The following is a 17,476-nucleotide window of genomic DNA, read 5'->3' as shown; positions in this document are numbered from 1 at the left end:
TATCACTACTTCATTTGTGACTATAGGTAAAAAATAATTACACACGAACAATATCAATAAAAACACAAGAACTGTAGATAAAAACCTGTTTTTCTTCATGATGTGCTCAAAGGGACGCAAAAAGTCCTTCTGGAACCTGAAGTTCACAAATTCTCCTTTTTCAATGAATTTCATAGATAGTTGGCGTAAAGAATCAACTGCGAAAAAGGCTACATCTTCACTGGGACTACAACCGACCTGAAGAAAAAAACCCAAAAATTTATTACTTAACCCTTTCCAGAATATACGGGTGTCATTAATACCCTCTGATTTTTTTCCTTTTTAAAATCAAAATACTTAACCAAATAAAACTTATAACAAGCTTACTAAATAGTATCTAGTTTTCATTATAAAAAACATATAATTAGTATTTCTATCATTTTCTAGGTTGTAAAATTCCATAATTTTGTTAAAAGAAAACATTTAAAAAAAAACTTTAAAAATACTTCCTTTCACCTTAGAAGTTACTTTTTTATTGTTGATCAGAAAGTCCCATTTTATATACATGTTCAATTTCAACTTGATTGATATTCATGAACATATTTCTTTTGATACTTTATTTTGTCTACTGCAGTGATCACCATTAAGAATATGATAAAAACGAATAAAGATTTAGCTGTAACCTGTAGCCTAATCTTTCAAAATGGCATTTCCAGCACCTGTGTCAAGCTAGGTATCATGACTTTTGCCAACAACAATCTTGATCAACATCAACTTATATACCCTAAGAACTTTTCCTTTACAATAAATAATTTCTTTTATTTGTGCAAGTTTTTTGGATATAACAAAGTTAATAGTAATATTCAATAAATAAGGATTTGAGTCATCAAAATATTTTTCAGTCACCTGGCTAAACCTAAATACCTGCTGTCTTGTCAGAGAGGAAACTTTTTATAGCTTTCAAACAGATGTAATTTAACAAAGAAACGTTTTTAGAATGAAAAGAACATATATAAATGAACTTTAAAAATTCCCAAATCTGTAGTTTGTTCCTAAGTCTTTTAAACTTCCTATTAAATTTCTTTGCCATTTAGAGGATCTCTGATGAATCAGTACCTCAAGAAACCATAAATTACTTATCAAACCACTCTACATTAAAACAAACAGTTTATAATATGCCCTATCTAACTATATTTGAACATTGGATATAGCTATTTTCAAATCTGAGGTTCTTTAGCAGTTGTTCTTAGCCATATGATGTGGCATCATAAAAGAGTGACAACAAAACGCTGCAGTCATAAAACCACTACAGAGAAAGAAAATCATGTGAGAAACAAGACATGAATAATTAAATTCTCAAGGAATGACAGTTTCTTAACAAATACTTTGGGACAGGTAGAAAAGTTGTAAATAAAAATCAAATAATGTATCGTTTACATGCATGACTCCTCAGATCTGTGCAGAAATGAAGATTGTATAAATGTTTCCTTTTTCTTTGTAGATTACTCTAAATAAATATTACAAAATGACAAAATATCAAATCAAAAATACTTTTCAATTAAAAATTGTTGAAATAGAGTTAGAATTAATATTTTCAATATAAATTTGCAAATTTGAAATACACCTCAAAAGTGCTCCCTAGTCATAACTATGTTAACATTTATACATAATATAAAGCAACCAGCTAAACTATATGATTATAATTATTCAAGAACATAAATAGCTTGTTAAATCAAATTGAGAATCACATAAGCTTGATCAAGCAATATACAACAGCAACACTGGCTCAGTCCAGTAAATTCAAAATTTGATAAATTTGCTACCTTTAGAGATTTGAATATTGTGTTTACAAACTTTGCAAGGTCATCTGAATTTGAAATTTGTTTTCAAATGATCATTCCCCCTAATTTTCTTTTTACGTAGAATTTTATGTTGTGAAATTATTTTAAACACTTGATAAGATTGACTAATTTTACATTTTTTTTACTTTCATGAATTTTAAACTGTTTATAATAAGATTTTAATTGTAAAAATCTCTTCTATCTTACAAGAGAAAGCATTCATTGTTTATTATACAGATTCAACCTAGTATTAGTCAAATGATGCTGGTATGATGCTTATATGACTAGAATTTTCAGTTTGATGATATTTCTATGTATATGCAGTGACCCGATTCCAAGTACAGTTCATGGAAATTTCTAATTATTTAACTTTACCTTGTTAAAATGTTCACCAAGAACTTCCCAGATACGAGACCACTGCAAGCGAATTCTTCCCATGTTATAGTATGATATTTCTACAATCTTCTGAAGACTAAACATACGAGGATGAGAGGAATGAGCTAGTTCCTCTAACGACACGTGACATAATGCTCTTACAAAGTCTACAACAGCATCTCCATCAAGTCTTGTGGAGCCTGTAAAAATTCTAGAAAATAGAAAAACACACTAAATAACATACAAAGTATCCTAAGTAATAACCCTATGTATACTGGTAGGTTTAAAGGGCATTTACAGTTTAGTTAGAAAACCAGTTAAACTATAGTAGTTTTAGGCCATTCTATATTCTGTTCGTATCTGGATTAAAAAAAATAAATTTTGAGATAACATTATCATTACAAAAATATAACCTAATGTGAGTCAGAGGCATTTTTTGTATATATACAAAGCAAAGAAAAGACAAGATACATTATTTATTTATTGTCATAAAAGTAACTAAAATAGAGAAATTAAAAACTTATTAAGTTAGATAAGAAAATGTAAATGACAAAAATAATCAAAGTTCTCATGATATCACACACACACACACACGCACATCATAACGCATTATAGTGTAATTCAACACGAGTGCTGGCAATCCGATTCACTGTTTACACAAAGCTGTCCCACATAATAAATAGCTTTTGCTTTACTCTGAGAGGGTCAAATTATAACTGTAAAGAAACACAGCTATATTCAAATCCCAATCCTATTAGCTTTGGCTGTAAGATTAAATAGTGTATAACTGTCTGCTATAATATGCAGTAATTCTAGAAAAAAAATTAAAATTGATTTCATACTAGCATAAAATACCCATGCTCCACTGCAGGATTCTAAGGTCCCCTCATGATTCACAGAGGCCTCAATGTACCAGTCAAGCATCTCCATTATCTTAATTACTTCTATAGCTAACTCAAGGCACCAATTCTTTAACTGATTTGTCTGTTCCCATTTCTTGAACTTAATTCAACTCTTTTTAGAAGCTAATAATTATATTTTAGCTTCTCAGATTCTTTTTTTTTTCTTTCCGTGTTTTTATTTGAATTCTTTTTTGTTTGTTTCTGGCTTTTTTCATGTACCAATATTCCTTAACTGTTTTGTCTTAAACATATAAATTATTAAAGCCTTATTTTATTTTTATTTCTTACACTAGTTTTTTTATTTATGTCTGAACTCTTATTGCAGAATCATCAATATTTTTCCCAGTGTTTTGTTTGAGGCATTTTCCCAAACTTAATTTAATTCATGGTTTTGAAAGTAATAATATTAATTTTAACTTTTATATTGTATTCTTTTCTTATTTTCTCTTTTCCACTAATACAGATGGAAAATAATTTCAACTTTATTTTTTGGCCTAGATAGCTATACGGCCAGAACTATTGATAATGCCATTTCCTCAATTTAAATAAAATGGAATGCAAAATTAAATATTCAAATTTTGTAAAATACACTTTATATTTCTCAAGTGTTCATGTAGGCCTCAGATTGTATGAATGTGAGGAAAATAAAAAATGTTCAAATGTTATTGAAATATGATTTCCCAAACTGTATTTATTTATTTAAACTTTTTCTAGTATTCTGAGGGTCTGTTCTATGGGTTCTGGGAGGTCCTGATGCCTTTGTTTCCTTCCCTGTTACCTTTAACTGGCTATGAAATGTTTGGTTCCATACCCTATTGAATTTTGTTCATATTTTCAAATTCTATGACGAGGAACCCATTTTGAGACTAATAATGGTCGGAGACGGATTGAATGGGTAATGAAGAAAAACTTTAATACGTTGTACATTTGCTGTTATGTTAAACTTATATTAAAGTTTTCTTCATTACCCATTCAAGCCATTTCCAATATAAATTTAACATAACAGCAAATGTACAACATATCGACAAGGTTTTGTCATCATCATGACATTACCCATTCAAGCCATCTCCAACCATTATTCGTTCATATTTGGTAAGATATGTCCATGTTTTCTCAATTTTTGGCCAATTTTGGCAGATTTTTTTACCAGTTTGTTCTTTTTCAATAGTAGTTGGTAGAAAACCTCCATATATTTTTCATTCAGTAAGTGAGAATTAGAAAAAATATGATACTTTTCTATAGACCTTCAGAAACAGAATTATCGGGCTTAAAGGCTTTAGGGCAAAAAATTGGCCAAAATTTTCTGAATCAAATCTAAAAAATTATACCCGGGTGCACACCTTCAGAATCCTTTAGTATGTGTGCAAAGTTACAGGTCTCTAGGTTCTTTCCTCTCGAAGCAATGGCGGTCACACACAGGCTCTTTTATTCTTATACATTTTTTAACTTTTCATTTTACCCTACATTCCTGATTTTGCCACAGTTAAGTGCTAGGGTAAAGAAATTAACAGATGAAAATTGTAAGTTGAAAATAAACATTTTTATCCTTAAAATGAAAATCACCTTACACTCAGACTGACTCAGTAAAGGCTTTGTAAATTCACATACAAATCTTCAGCAATAAATACTTTAGCACAAATTTTCCATTCCTGTGTACAACAGACTTGTTATGTTTATTACAGGTTTACCAAATTTCACGAAGATACACTTAGTGCTTTCAGAGTTAGTACATATATAGTTTCACGGTGGTTACAAGTTTGGTCAAAATGAACAAACTTACATTTGTAGATAAAGTATAAGTAGAGCATTAACAGAGAACTTTCATAGTTTTTTTTAGTTGTTACTGTAAATTGAAAAAACAAAACCTAACCTTGACACATAACGAATATCTATAGTCCATAAATATGAGATTAAGTCACAACCTAGAAATTTGACTTATACAAAGAGAAAAAAAAACATAACTAAAATGGAATAAATTAACTAAATACTTTAGCACATAAACAATGAGAAAGGGAACACTGGCATAATGTAGCATAAAAAATGATAGTATTTTTTATAGTATCTTTAGACCTCTTTTTCATTCCTCAACATGTTTTCATGTAAAACTGTATCTGTTTTTATAAAACTAAATGGAATTTTCTTCCATTACAAGACCTCAAAAAACGTAGTTATGTTTTGATGAATACTAAGCATATGCAATTAACTGCAGCAAAATAAACACATTTCTTATGTTAAACATACAGACCTTCCAGAACCACATACATTTTTATCTTTTTTACAAATGCAACCTTTGTAAATTGAAGTAAATTACTCACCTATCAACAGCGACCACAACACTTTGGGAACTGGTTTCCCCCATAGACTCTTGGAGAATTGCCATTTTCTTCATATCCAATGGAACTCCACCACGGGTAACTATAATAACCATGCACAATAAAAACTTTATTACACCATATGGACTATAAAAAAGATGTTTTGACACAAATAAAACTAACCAAAATACACAAGGTTATTGATACATCCACTTTTATGTTAATATGTAAGCATGATTTAGATTTTGTACAAAAATTTCTACAGTAAACAACTTTTATATACTCTTATTTTTTTTATGTAAAGATGCAATAACATGTTTAGTATGAACTTGTGACAGCTTCACTCTACACGTCTCACACATTAACAAATACTTTACCATTAAAATATTTATTACACATTGCATAAGATGGGGTCTAATTTTGTTGTTCCTTTAAATACCAAATGTTAACAAACAGATTATAAATAGTTCCTTACTTTCTGATGGGTCAAGAACAAGACCAACGCCATCATTGTTAGCTGCTTGGCCACTGCTGAGAAAACGGGGTTTCACACCAGTGCCAATAAGCTGAGCAAGTTCCAACTGGGAAATACAGCGTAGAATCTATGCAAGTGAGAGAACCAGTAGTATGTACAATATGAAATTAAGAAATATTTTAAAATACAGAAAAACAAGCTCTATAAATCTCAATATTTAACAAGATGTTTTGACATCTAATCACATAGTCCACCTAGATTAAAATCACCTGGAAACACACAGTTTGATAACATATGTACAATACATCTTTAAATTAAAGTTACAACAAAAAGTGAAAAACAAAAAATAGTACAAAGTATGTAAAAATTGATAACATTCTACAAAGCATCTTTCATATCTTGTCTACACCACAAAACTAAGAATGTACATACTGTGTAAAAATTGATAACATACATACAAAATATCTTTAACCCCATGTGTATGGTTGGATCAAAGTGCACACATCATGACCTTTTACATAGTTACATTCAAAATTTAATAAAACAAGTTTATTATCAACGTATGTCAATAAACTTGGCATCAAAATGTAGTTTCTAATTCAATTATTAATTTTATATAAGTTTCGAATTTTTAATTGGAAAGCAAAATGTTTAAATAAATTCTCAATCTCCATTTCTGTGTATCACATGACACTTCTTTGCTCCAAATTGCCCATTTCAGATTGTCTTACTACACCTATATGGTCTTCTGAGTTTAATATAAATGCCCTCATTTACAGAGTATTCATGATGTTAGAAAAACAGATAGGTTCAAGAAGTCTTGATAGAAATGAATAAAAACTATATAACCTGAGTGCTTTCGAAAGGTGGACCTTTCTTCTTCAGGGGCAAACTGAAGAAGAAAGTTCCACCTTTTTAAAGCACTCACCTCAACCAGTTAGGGGAATTATTTTATCCCACTCATAACATAGTTAGAAAGTCGGTTAAACTATATAAGTATTGGGTTCTTGTATTTTTTTACATGTACATATTTTGTGTTATTACTTTCATATTTGTAATAAACAAAAATTATTTCATGTACTACTACCATTGTTACAGAAAAAAAAAGAGGCCAGATATTGGTACTATATTTCTTGTTTTAATACAATACCTTTAATACAATAAATAAAAATTATATATAAAAAATTGGAAAGGTATTCAGTTAGAGAATAAAACATCAAGGAAAAAAAATAGTTTTCAGTAAGATATGCATACAAGCTCTTCATACATTATCTAAATTAATATTTTGTTTCCCATAACTTGAGCTATGTGCTCACTGGGTAATATATTACTTTGTTACTGCAGCTTGCTAGTTAGACATGGTTTGAAGAGCAAACAAAAAAAAACAATTAAATTAAGTGAAAGCAATTGTGAAAATGTTAGAGGCCTAAATTTTTAAGATAAATAATTATAATTTATTGTTACAATCTACAGTCATTCTACAGTTAGTGTTAGGATAGAGAAAATAAGAGATACACTATAAAGTTGTACCAAAAACAAACCTTTTGATACTAATTTCGGAGGTTCTAGAAATTATGCAAATGAACTATGAAAACTGTAAGGTGGAAAAAAAAGCTTTTTTTATTAAAATCTTAACACTCAGAGTCAGGCTAACTTCAACAATTCACAGGTAAATCATTAGGAAACATATTTTATTACAAAATCTGACTTTTTGTATACAACAGACTTTCACATTTACTAAAAGCTTGCCAAATTTTGTAAAGATACACTTAGTACATCTGGAGTTTTCGTAAACATGGGGGTTACCTTGTAATTTGCACCAAAAAAATTATGCAAAAATTGGTAACACGTGTTCAAATTATCTTTAATTTCCAGTCTACACCAAAAAATTAAAAACATACTGTGTGAAAATTGGTAAATACCATCTCAATTAATTTATTATGTGCATAAAATTCAAAATTACACTTACCATCATACTAGAAAAATCTCAAATTAATTATAAGAATGACGTCCACACATTTACATACTTATAATCAAATAAATTATGAAATTCGTCATCTTAGTTGCTAAGCCTAATTTAGTATAATAATTTCTTTAAGACATGTCCCTTAAAAACAAAGAGAGAGAGATTATTTTTTTCTTTACACAGTTAGTACTGATATTTTTTATTAAATAAAGACACAGGAACGTCAAAAGTAAGTCATATAGTTCCTTTTTTTATAGTTCACTTCACATTCTTTAGTTTTCCTACTCTAGCTGTTGGGCCTTTTATAAAAAGAAAAGGAATTTCAGTAGCCTAGTGATTATGACATTTGTTCCAGGATGCAATCCATTGTGCTCATGCTTGCTTGGTCTCTGTAACAAGAGCTCCAAGCATTTAATGTGGAGAGAGGAGAACCTAAGTTATTAGTCAGTGCTATTACTCCTCTGACATGCACCTTACCCTTTAAAAAATGGATTCTCAGGAAAAAAAATTAACTGATAAGTGACTAAGTTTCCCTTTTTTGTATGTTCCAGATTACTGAGTAATTGTTTATCAAAATCATCTGGGAAAAATATTTACTCAAGATGCATTTAGAAGTGGTAATGCTTGTCCTTTAGCAGAAGTCTTAATCAATATTCTTGTTGCTAGTAGGTAAAGGAAAACAAGAAAAACCCTTAGAACCTAAAAAATCACCCACAAATGCCTGAGAATCAATTTGTTAACCTTTTCATGGCCTTGTGATTTTGTATTTATAATAGATTCTTACCATTTTAAAAACATTTTCAAAATAACTATAATAGAGGTTAAAATATTATGATAATATTATCCTGATCAGTAGTTTTACTATTACTAATTACATAAGCAAAATTAACAGAGAATGTTTTTTTAGAATCAGCAGTATACACATATCAATGTCTGTTCTTGCTCTTTCAGTTTTCAGGCATTTCAATAAGAAAATTCTCTAATTTAAATGCTCATCCAAGTGAATTTAGTGAATCCATCCAAGCTTTTTAAGTCTACAATAACAGAAATCATTTATACAGTTTTTCAAATGCTGAAGGAACTTAAAATAACGAAAAAAACATTAAACATTATATATATATATCAAAGTTAAAATAAACCTTAAGGTTATGGTATGAATGTCTTCTTCAAGCTTGTGAATAATGATTTAATGATATTTGTAATGAAAATAAGTATTAGGAATACTATATTTTTAAACATTACAATATAGTTGTTGTTTTAAAGAATGCCTTATATAAAGTGTTTCAACCACTACTGTGTTTGCCGTATCCATACCAGCCTGAAGAGCTCTGGATTGAGCAAAGTGTGTCATTGGCAATGGATATGGCAAAAATAGCGTGGTTGAAATACTATTATTATACCCTCTTTTAATTCTTGAAAATCCCTATGGACTAGATAAAGAATGTAGTATTAAAAATTTTATAGGCCTAATACTAATGTTTTATGGTTAACAATAAGAGATAATTTTTACAAATTTTCAGTTTCAAAATTCTAAAGGTATGTAAAAATAATGACAAAGTTAGAGCAAACCTCGAGCCAGGACTTTCCTAAGTAATTTCCATCAGTATGAGCAACTGTAATCAAAGTCTTAATAGTATCAATATTTTTGGTTTTCATCTCTGTGATTGGAGAGTTGGCAGTCAGAAGAGTGAAGCGAGCCAAGGCCTGAACATATGCATCACGTTCCAACTAAATTGAAATAAATATATCATATAATCAAGGAAACTAATGCTAATGCTACTTACTGCTTTAATGACACTGTTAATCTACGAAACTAATGCTAATGCTACTTACTGCTTTAATGACACTGTTAATCTACTCTTTACATACAAGTATGAACCATAACTCATTGAAAGAAATAGAGAAACACGAGAGAAATTAAATCTGGAAATAGAAAAAATAAAATAGATTTTAGAATAAGATAGGAATAAATGTTCAGAGATCAAAAGGGGAAATGAAATAACTTTCAGTAGCAATCATCTTCAAAGCTACAATAAGAAAAACGTTGATTATAAAAAAATACAAATAATTATATCCAAGATAAATAAATTAAGTGAATGATATTTTTCATAAATTATAACAAACATAGAAATTTTATTTAAATAACTTCAGGGTTGAAATATCTTACCCTCATGTGAAAGATACAGGCAATCCGAATTGCACATCGGATTCCATCCAAACAAAAGGCAGCAATCTCTGGATCATCACAATCTTGAAGACCCACACTAAAGGCAGCAAGGAATGGAGTCCATGCCATCTAATACAAAAACAGAAACTATTGTAACTTAAATAACAAAAGGTAACAGGATAATATTCAGAAAACATGATCATGATTTTTTATTTTTTTTTGTAAAATAAAACTTGTTAATTTACTCTATAAAAGAATACTAAATAACATTAAATGCAGTTTTTCATAATTCATAGGCATAAAAGCAAGAAGGTTTTCCACAGATGCACACACTCATTTCAACACACTACTCTATGTAGTTAAAAGATAAACACATACTTTTATAAAACTTCAAAATTTAACTGGTTGTCACAAATATCTGCTCAACACTAGAAACCCACCTTAAACATAGGTCGTACATGTTCTAGATGTTTAGCACTGGTGAACGGAGCCTGAGCATGGCTTACACTCTCCATCAAGCATTTTGCTGTCCGGGCCATTTGTTCCATTTCCATGTTATATAGTAATCTCCGCTTTTTCTCACTAGATAATCCTACAGAAATAGCCTAACCATTAGCCACAAAAAGCAACTTCTACACAAAATAAAACTGAAAAAAGGAAATGTTTGTTAAAATACTTTAAAATAAATTAGATATGTGCAGTAATCATTCAAAAATATACATTATGATTTTAAAAGAGAACCCTTAACTCAAAAAGTTATTGCAACAAAGCTGGGTATACTGTATCATTAGCAAGATGATAAACAATGATTTTAAGTCGATGAGAGTTCACAAGTAAACACAATCACATTTTCAGCCACATCTCTAAATCAATGATCATTTTTACAAGAAGGGTAAACAAAGAAACTAGAATAACAGTAATCCCATATGACCATATATCAGCCAAATAGGTAGTGGAGCCAATTTTGTGGCTTTGATTTGCTTAAAAATGGCATTGGAAGCTAATGAAATGTCTGTTGAAAATGTGTTTATATGTATGATCTAATTCCTTAACTGATGATTTTTACATCATTTAATCATGTGTGGTCTAAGATTGAGTTTGCCATTTTTCATGTTGTTCAAGAAAAACTGCAGTGTCAACCAATAATAAAGAAAGAAGATCCAGGGGAAGAACAGACATCATACATCATTTTTATAAAGTGCAATTAACCTCAGTATTAATTTTTAAACATTACAGAGACGTACACTATTTTTACAGATTTTTTGTCTTTTCATTGGGGGGAGGAGTGGAGGGCACCTAGATTGTTGTGAGAAATAAAAAAAACTTTTAATATACAAGAGTTAGATAAAAAAAATTACAGACACTTTGTGGAAGCAGCTTAATAACATGTAGTTCCAGCTTTGACTGTTACAACTGCTTTATTACTTTATAGAAGGGTATCTGCAAGTTCCTTAAAGGTATGTTCAAGAATTAGATTCCATATTCTTCCAGAACATGATTTGGCATAAGCTCAGCAGTCATGTTCACTCATGATAATCCTTCAATCACAGTTAAATTTACCTGATTTATGGAACAGTCACTACACTGTAATAACATTTGATACTGTTCCTCTTGCAGAGACAAAAAGATATACACTTTAATCCATTAAAGCACCAATTAATTAGACTCTTATAACACATTCTCTTTGCAAGTAAGTTAAGTCACACTTTCCCATGCTAGTTTGACAACTTACATGAACTAGAGCTTAGATATGTTTAAGTAATACAGATCACCTCTGTGGAAAATTATTGGTATAACAAATAAATTAGTCAGATTAGAATCTAGTCCTTTTAAAACCTAGGGAAGAATGGGCACATCTTTAAGTAGGTTTTTCCATTTGTTCATCCAACACAGTATTAAACAACAAGACATTGCAGTGATGGACCAATAAATGACATACACATTAAGAACACATACATATACATCCACTGAGATCTAGTGGACAGATATGGAATTTGCACCTTTTTTCTTTTTTTTTAGTGAACTATATATATTTATCAAACCACATATGCCCTCACATGTGACCAAAAAAGGCATGAAAGCATGTTCTGAATATTCCACATTTATTTTTGACAGAGAAAATGTGTTGCTAATATCAGATCACACAGGATATTTCAGCACACTCCAGGTTACTTTTGTTGGGTTGAAAATTTCTTAAAGTTTTCAATACAAAATTAATTGTTTCCCAACAAATCCTTTAAAAGACAGTTCCAAATGTTCTTCATATTTTAGATAAGATTCACAATAAATTATTTTTATTGGATATTTTCTTAACTATTATTTTCTTTTTTAAATCTTTACAAATGTAATTGAATCTTCAATCTATTGTATTTGCTAATTACCATGTGATAGCCTACAAAAAAAATTCATGTAAGCTGATTGTTGCATTTGCCTCATTGGAATTTTTTTTTTTCTACTTACTGTCAACTAGTATCATTCAGCTAACAACACTGAGCATCTGTTCATTTTTGATTTGTTAAATTTTGAAAAAAGATACATGAGGGCTACCTGTACTATCCATCCTTAATTTCAAACTGATGAACTAGAGAGAGATGACAATTAGTCTTTAGCACACCCTAAATCTTGGGCTACTCTAATCAAGTAGTGAAAGTTGACAGTTACTATTATAACATATACACAGCCCCAAAGTGCAATTACAAACTTATAATGTTTTTATTTCAAGATAAGGCAAAACACAAAATCTGAAAATAGGACACACAAATTGTGAACAAAACTTATTAGCATAAAAATACAATAATGTTTGAAAAGTGGTTTCAAATATTTTTAGTTTAATATAAATAACAAGAAACAAAATATAATGAATCATATGTTGCATCTAATAAATTTTTATATAATAGCAAATAGTTTCTGCAGAAAAAAACTAAAAATTTAGATCATAAATTTATTAAAGTTCTAGAAAATAAGTTTTTTAAACTTCAAAGATTAAACTGAACTCACCTTGACGGCCACTAGGCTTGTTTGATGTGGCTTTCATCTTGATTTCATTACCAGCAATCTCATCATAAATTTGAGAGAGATAATCCTCAGGCAGGTCTTTGCTGTCATTAATTCCTCGATTCATTCTTATATATTGCTCTTTTGTCATTTTGCTTTTCACCTGTGGGTGAGATATAGTTAGAAATTTTAAATCTTTTAACCTATAATCTCTTAACTAATATTATAGTGTTATGTATGTTATCTAAATTTGGTTTTTGAATTTAGAATATTATTAACTGATCAAGACACAAAAGGATTCAATGTTAGGATTATTTGAGGAAGGAGTTTCAAAGCAAAAGCTTAAAAAACATTAAGTTAGTGGATGGATTTTACTATACTGACAAAACAACAGGCCTTTGAGGCTAGAGAGTGTGACAAAACTCCACAACAGGATAAATTGCAATATAAAAAGCCTAATAACATGAATGCTTTTAAAGTGAAGAAAATATGCTTTCCAAAAATGGTTGGATTAACAAGTTTCTTATATTTGAACTACTTTTTTTTCATCATATATTTTCTTAGTACCAAGCATGTGGACACACCTGAGGGCTATGAAGATCTGTGGTCAACATTATGATGGAATAAGCTAGTACATAAGCAGTATCTGCACTGGCAAAAAGTCCATTACTGAAAAAGACCAAAAGAAAATTACTGTCTCTCTAAATGCAATAAAAATATCATTAAAAATTTTCTATTTGAAACATTATAACTTAATCTTTGATGTGAATTAGCACATATGATGCTTTTACCCAAAAGAGACTGATATGATGAACTGCCTCAACTACACCCCAAGGTTGAAAGGTCAACTCTTGTAAAATACACAATATGATCTTTGAAGTGTAGGACACATGTCAGCATTCTGAAATATTTCTCTGTGAACACTATACAGCCAGGCAGTTCATCCATTACTATTTACCTGAATAATCACTCATGTAAATTGGTGCCTTTTCCTAACTGATAAAAGTATTAACATACAAAAAACAAAATACTCTGAAATGTATTGTAGCTTGCATTTTATTAATAATTCTTTTTTAATCACATTACCTTTATATACATGTTGTGAATTTTTAAATATGTTTTTAATTAAAATTTGGGATGTAATTAAATTACCCCTTCAGAGCGCATAAAATAACTATTTTAATAAAAACAATTAACAGAAAGTTTTATATTATCAGAATTTCAAATATTACTTCAGATTTGTTTCACAATAGCGTGCAGCAAACTTTTCCATGAGTCTGTCAATCTTTTGGGCCTCTCCTGGTAAGCGAAAACCTTCCAGAAATATTCTTAAAGCAGACACAAAATCCTTTCCACTGAAATCCATCTGATCTACATATGCATACATCACCTCACGATTCAATCTGGTTAAGAAAACAAGTAAAAGTTAAATGGCTTATTGACAAAAGTAAAAATAAATGCATTTCAAGAAAAATTTAATAACCAGTTGAGTCACATACATAAATGCACATTTAAAGTAACATACATAAATGCACATTTAAAGTAACATGCATTTTGGAATAAAAATTCATACTAACAGAAAGAATTAGCATTTAGAATTAAAGTCCATTTTGATTCCTTCTATATGATGGCCAAAAGACAAAAAATATCAAGAGAATAAAACATATGTACACGTAAGATTTCTGTTTTAATCCTTCATATTACTGGTAACAAACAAATTTTTTTTTCAAACTTTCAATTATGCTTCATTTCATTCTATTATTACTCTGCCATTGTGTATGTAACTAGAAAAACTATCAAATATTACCATAAACTAAACCATGATATCAGGCTGTTGCAGAAGTTTCCCAGTAGTAAGCTATATTAACCAGAATCTCAATCATTTCTATGAGCCATCACGCTCTAAAAAAAGTTTTTTTTTAAAAAAAAAAGTACTTCCATACACTTAACCATTATTCATTTATATATATATATATATACATAGTTACTTTACCAACAATGAACTATACAATATTAATGAAAGTAAAAAACATACTTCTCATTTTCTCCCAGAAAATCTCCAATCTGGGTCTGAAAAGAAAAAATTGTGTATGTTTAAGAACATTTTTAAAACATATTGTAGTCTCAGTCTTAAACAGTTATTTTTCTGCATTTTAACTCTTTCCATACAGGCATCATTTTCTGCACATTCCACAAGGTTTTACTAAGTTACATTCAAAATATAATTTAACTACTTTATTATGACAATATACACATCAACTTAACATCAAAACATAGCTAATAAACCAAATTTTTAACATTATGTAAGTTAAGTTCTTAATTTTATACGGCAATATTACAAAAATCCTCAATTTCCCCCAGTATAAGAATTGTGACAATTGCTCCCTAGATCTTCCCTCCTCTCTCATTTATTTACCACCCCTAAGAGAAGTATGGAATTTAAGGTAAATTATTCATTATGATACAGATATTGCTAAGGCAAAGCATAATCTTTATAGCAATCAATTTATTTTTGGTTATAGAGCCATAGACTGGAAAATTAGGCCTCTATTGCCACACCCACTTGTCACATCCTCTCTCTCACAAATTGCCAATAAATCTCTCTGACATTTAATACTGTACCATTTATATCCAATAGAAAGCAAAAGATTTAATCTATCAAATGATGTATTATATTATATTGTTTTCTATACAAAGAATTGTCTATTTTGCTTCCAGTTCAAACTATATTCCCATGGGAAACATATCAACAAGTTTAGATGAAGGCTCTTACCATATAGTTAGAAAGCCAGAAAAATTTATGATAGTTATAAGACATTGTCTGATTTTTACACGTTATTATTCTGCATTCTTAGATGCATTGTTTAATTACATAAAAAAAACACCCAGATAGATACTATATGTCTTGTTTTTCATGTGTATTCTTTATTTATCATTATAAAAGTTTTTACAATATAAAACTTGCATACTTTTTAAGTCTAGATATAAGTTTAGATTAGGTAAAAGAAAAAAACATTTTTCATGGGGTACACACATAAGTAGCTTGCAAGTAGCTCATGCCTTACATAATTTGATAGGATAACAAGCACTACACGACTGATTTACAACTTTTGTGATAGGATTATTAGTTAGATATGGTTCTTAGGGCAATAAAACAAATTTAAGTGGAAACAGATATATATTATTACAAGTTTTAAGTTACTTAGGATAAACAGATGTAGTTTCAATTTAAATTCATTCAAAAAAGAAAAAAGGGTAATTTAGATTTATGTCATATTTATGTTTATGGTGCTTACATACAGAGTTAACATAGAAAAAATATAGTTTTATTTAAAAAAAACATTTCATATTTAATTAGGAGGTTTTACAGATTACGCAAATGAAATTTGACAACTTTCAGATGAAGAATAGCATTTATAATCCTAACATAAAAATTGCTTTGCACTCGAAGCAGTCAACACTTTGACTCCATATATTCAAGGAGAAATTTTTAGTAAAAATTCTGATTTTTTTCTACAAAAGATTTTTAATGCTTACTGAAAGCTTGCAAAATTTCATAAAAATAAGCAAATCATATTAGAAGTTATGGTATGGAAACTATAAAGTTCAATTTGGAGTTACAAAAATATGCATGAATTTATTTATCTGTGACTAATTTACTTTATATTCCTTTTCCTTTCTGAAACACCTCATGATAAAACAGAAGTTCTTAAACAGCAAGTAACATCTCATTTGTAACCATATAATCCACTTTGAAAGCATAGCTTGGATTGGCTTTGAGTGTGGTTTCTAAACCTATTGCTGTCCTAAACACTAAGCTGTGCTTCCATTAACAAAAATGAAGGCTTCCTTCCTTGAAATGTTGTATCCTTTAGCTCTATATTGTTTAACTATCTACCAAGGCAAATATTTTTTCAAGCATAAGCTATTCTGGTTGAATTAACTCTCAATTGGTTTGGAATTAGCCACAATGAAGTACATGTATATCACTTACAAACATGTTACCCATGATGTCAAGGCTTGCAGCTGAGGTTACATGCTACTGCATTAACATATGCAACTAATTCATATTAATTGCAATACATAAATTAATTTTTCCTGAACAAATGCAAAATTAACTCTTTCAGCACGGGCTTGGTACCTGAGACCAACCTCGTAACCATTTTGTGCTTGTTGTAGTTCTCATGTTATAACCTTTAAATTAGTATGCGAATGTTAACGAAAATCGGCAGATTATCAGTAAATATTACAATACTTTTATACACAAAATATCAAATTTTTTTATTAAGTCTTAAGGTTTGTAAAGCAATGTTTTCCTCATGTCCATTTTTTTTTTTGCATGTTGCCTAACTATCATGCAAAGTAATATTCATTTTAAGATTAAAAACACTTTTATGCAACAGAAAATTTAGAAATTTCACATGCGAAATCTTTATAATGTTGATTATCAAATGTTTATTAAGAA

General features: G+C 29.4%; 1 protein-coding gene across 4 annotated transcripts in view; it reads right to left on the bottom strand.

Annotated features, from left to right (window-relative positions):
- Window positions 1–17,476, bottom strand: part of LOC106464639 (brefeldin A-inhibited guanine nucleotide-exchange protein 1-like) — a 101,486-nt gene that overhangs the window by 32,091 nt on the left and 51,919 nt on the right. For all 4 annotated transcript variants that reach the window (XM_022392385.1, XM_013924796.2, XM_022392386.1 and 1 more), the window contains exons 15-25: window positions 15,047–15,081; window positions 14,244–14,414; window positions 13,596–13,680; window positions 13,015–13,174; window positions 10,458–10,609; window positions 10,018–10,146; window positions 9,420–9,578; window positions 5,885–6,011; window positions 5,413–5,512; window positions 2,196–2,406; window positions 86–237 (exon numbers count right to left, since the gene is read on the bottom strand). In XM_022392385.1, the coding sequence (XP_022248093.1) occupies window positions 86–237; window positions 2,196–2,406; window positions 5,413–5,512; window positions 5,885–6,011; window positions 9,420–9,578; window positions 10,018–10,146; window positions 10,458–10,609; window positions 13,015–13,174; window positions 13,596–13,680; window positions 14,244–14,414; window positions 15,047–15,081 (1,481 nt within the window). The remainder of the gene's footprint in view (window positions 1–85; window positions 238–2,195; window positions 2,407–5,412; window positions 5,513–5,884; window positions 6,012–9,419; window positions 9,579–10,017; window positions 10,147–10,457; window positions 10,610–13,014; window positions 13,175–13,595; window positions 13,681–14,243; window positions 14,415–15,046; window positions 15,082–17,476) is intronic.

Source organism: Limulus polyphemus, unplaced genomic scaffold, assembly GCF_000517525.1.
Source record: "Limulus polyphemus unplaced genomic scaffold, Limulus_polyphemus-2.1.2 Scaffold1707, whole genome shotgun sequence".
Lineage (NCBI taxonomy): Eukaryota > Metazoa > Arthropoda > Merostomata > Xiphosura > Limulidae > Limulus > Limulus polyphemus.
This window is presented reverse-complemented; position numbering and strand designations above follow the sequence as displayed.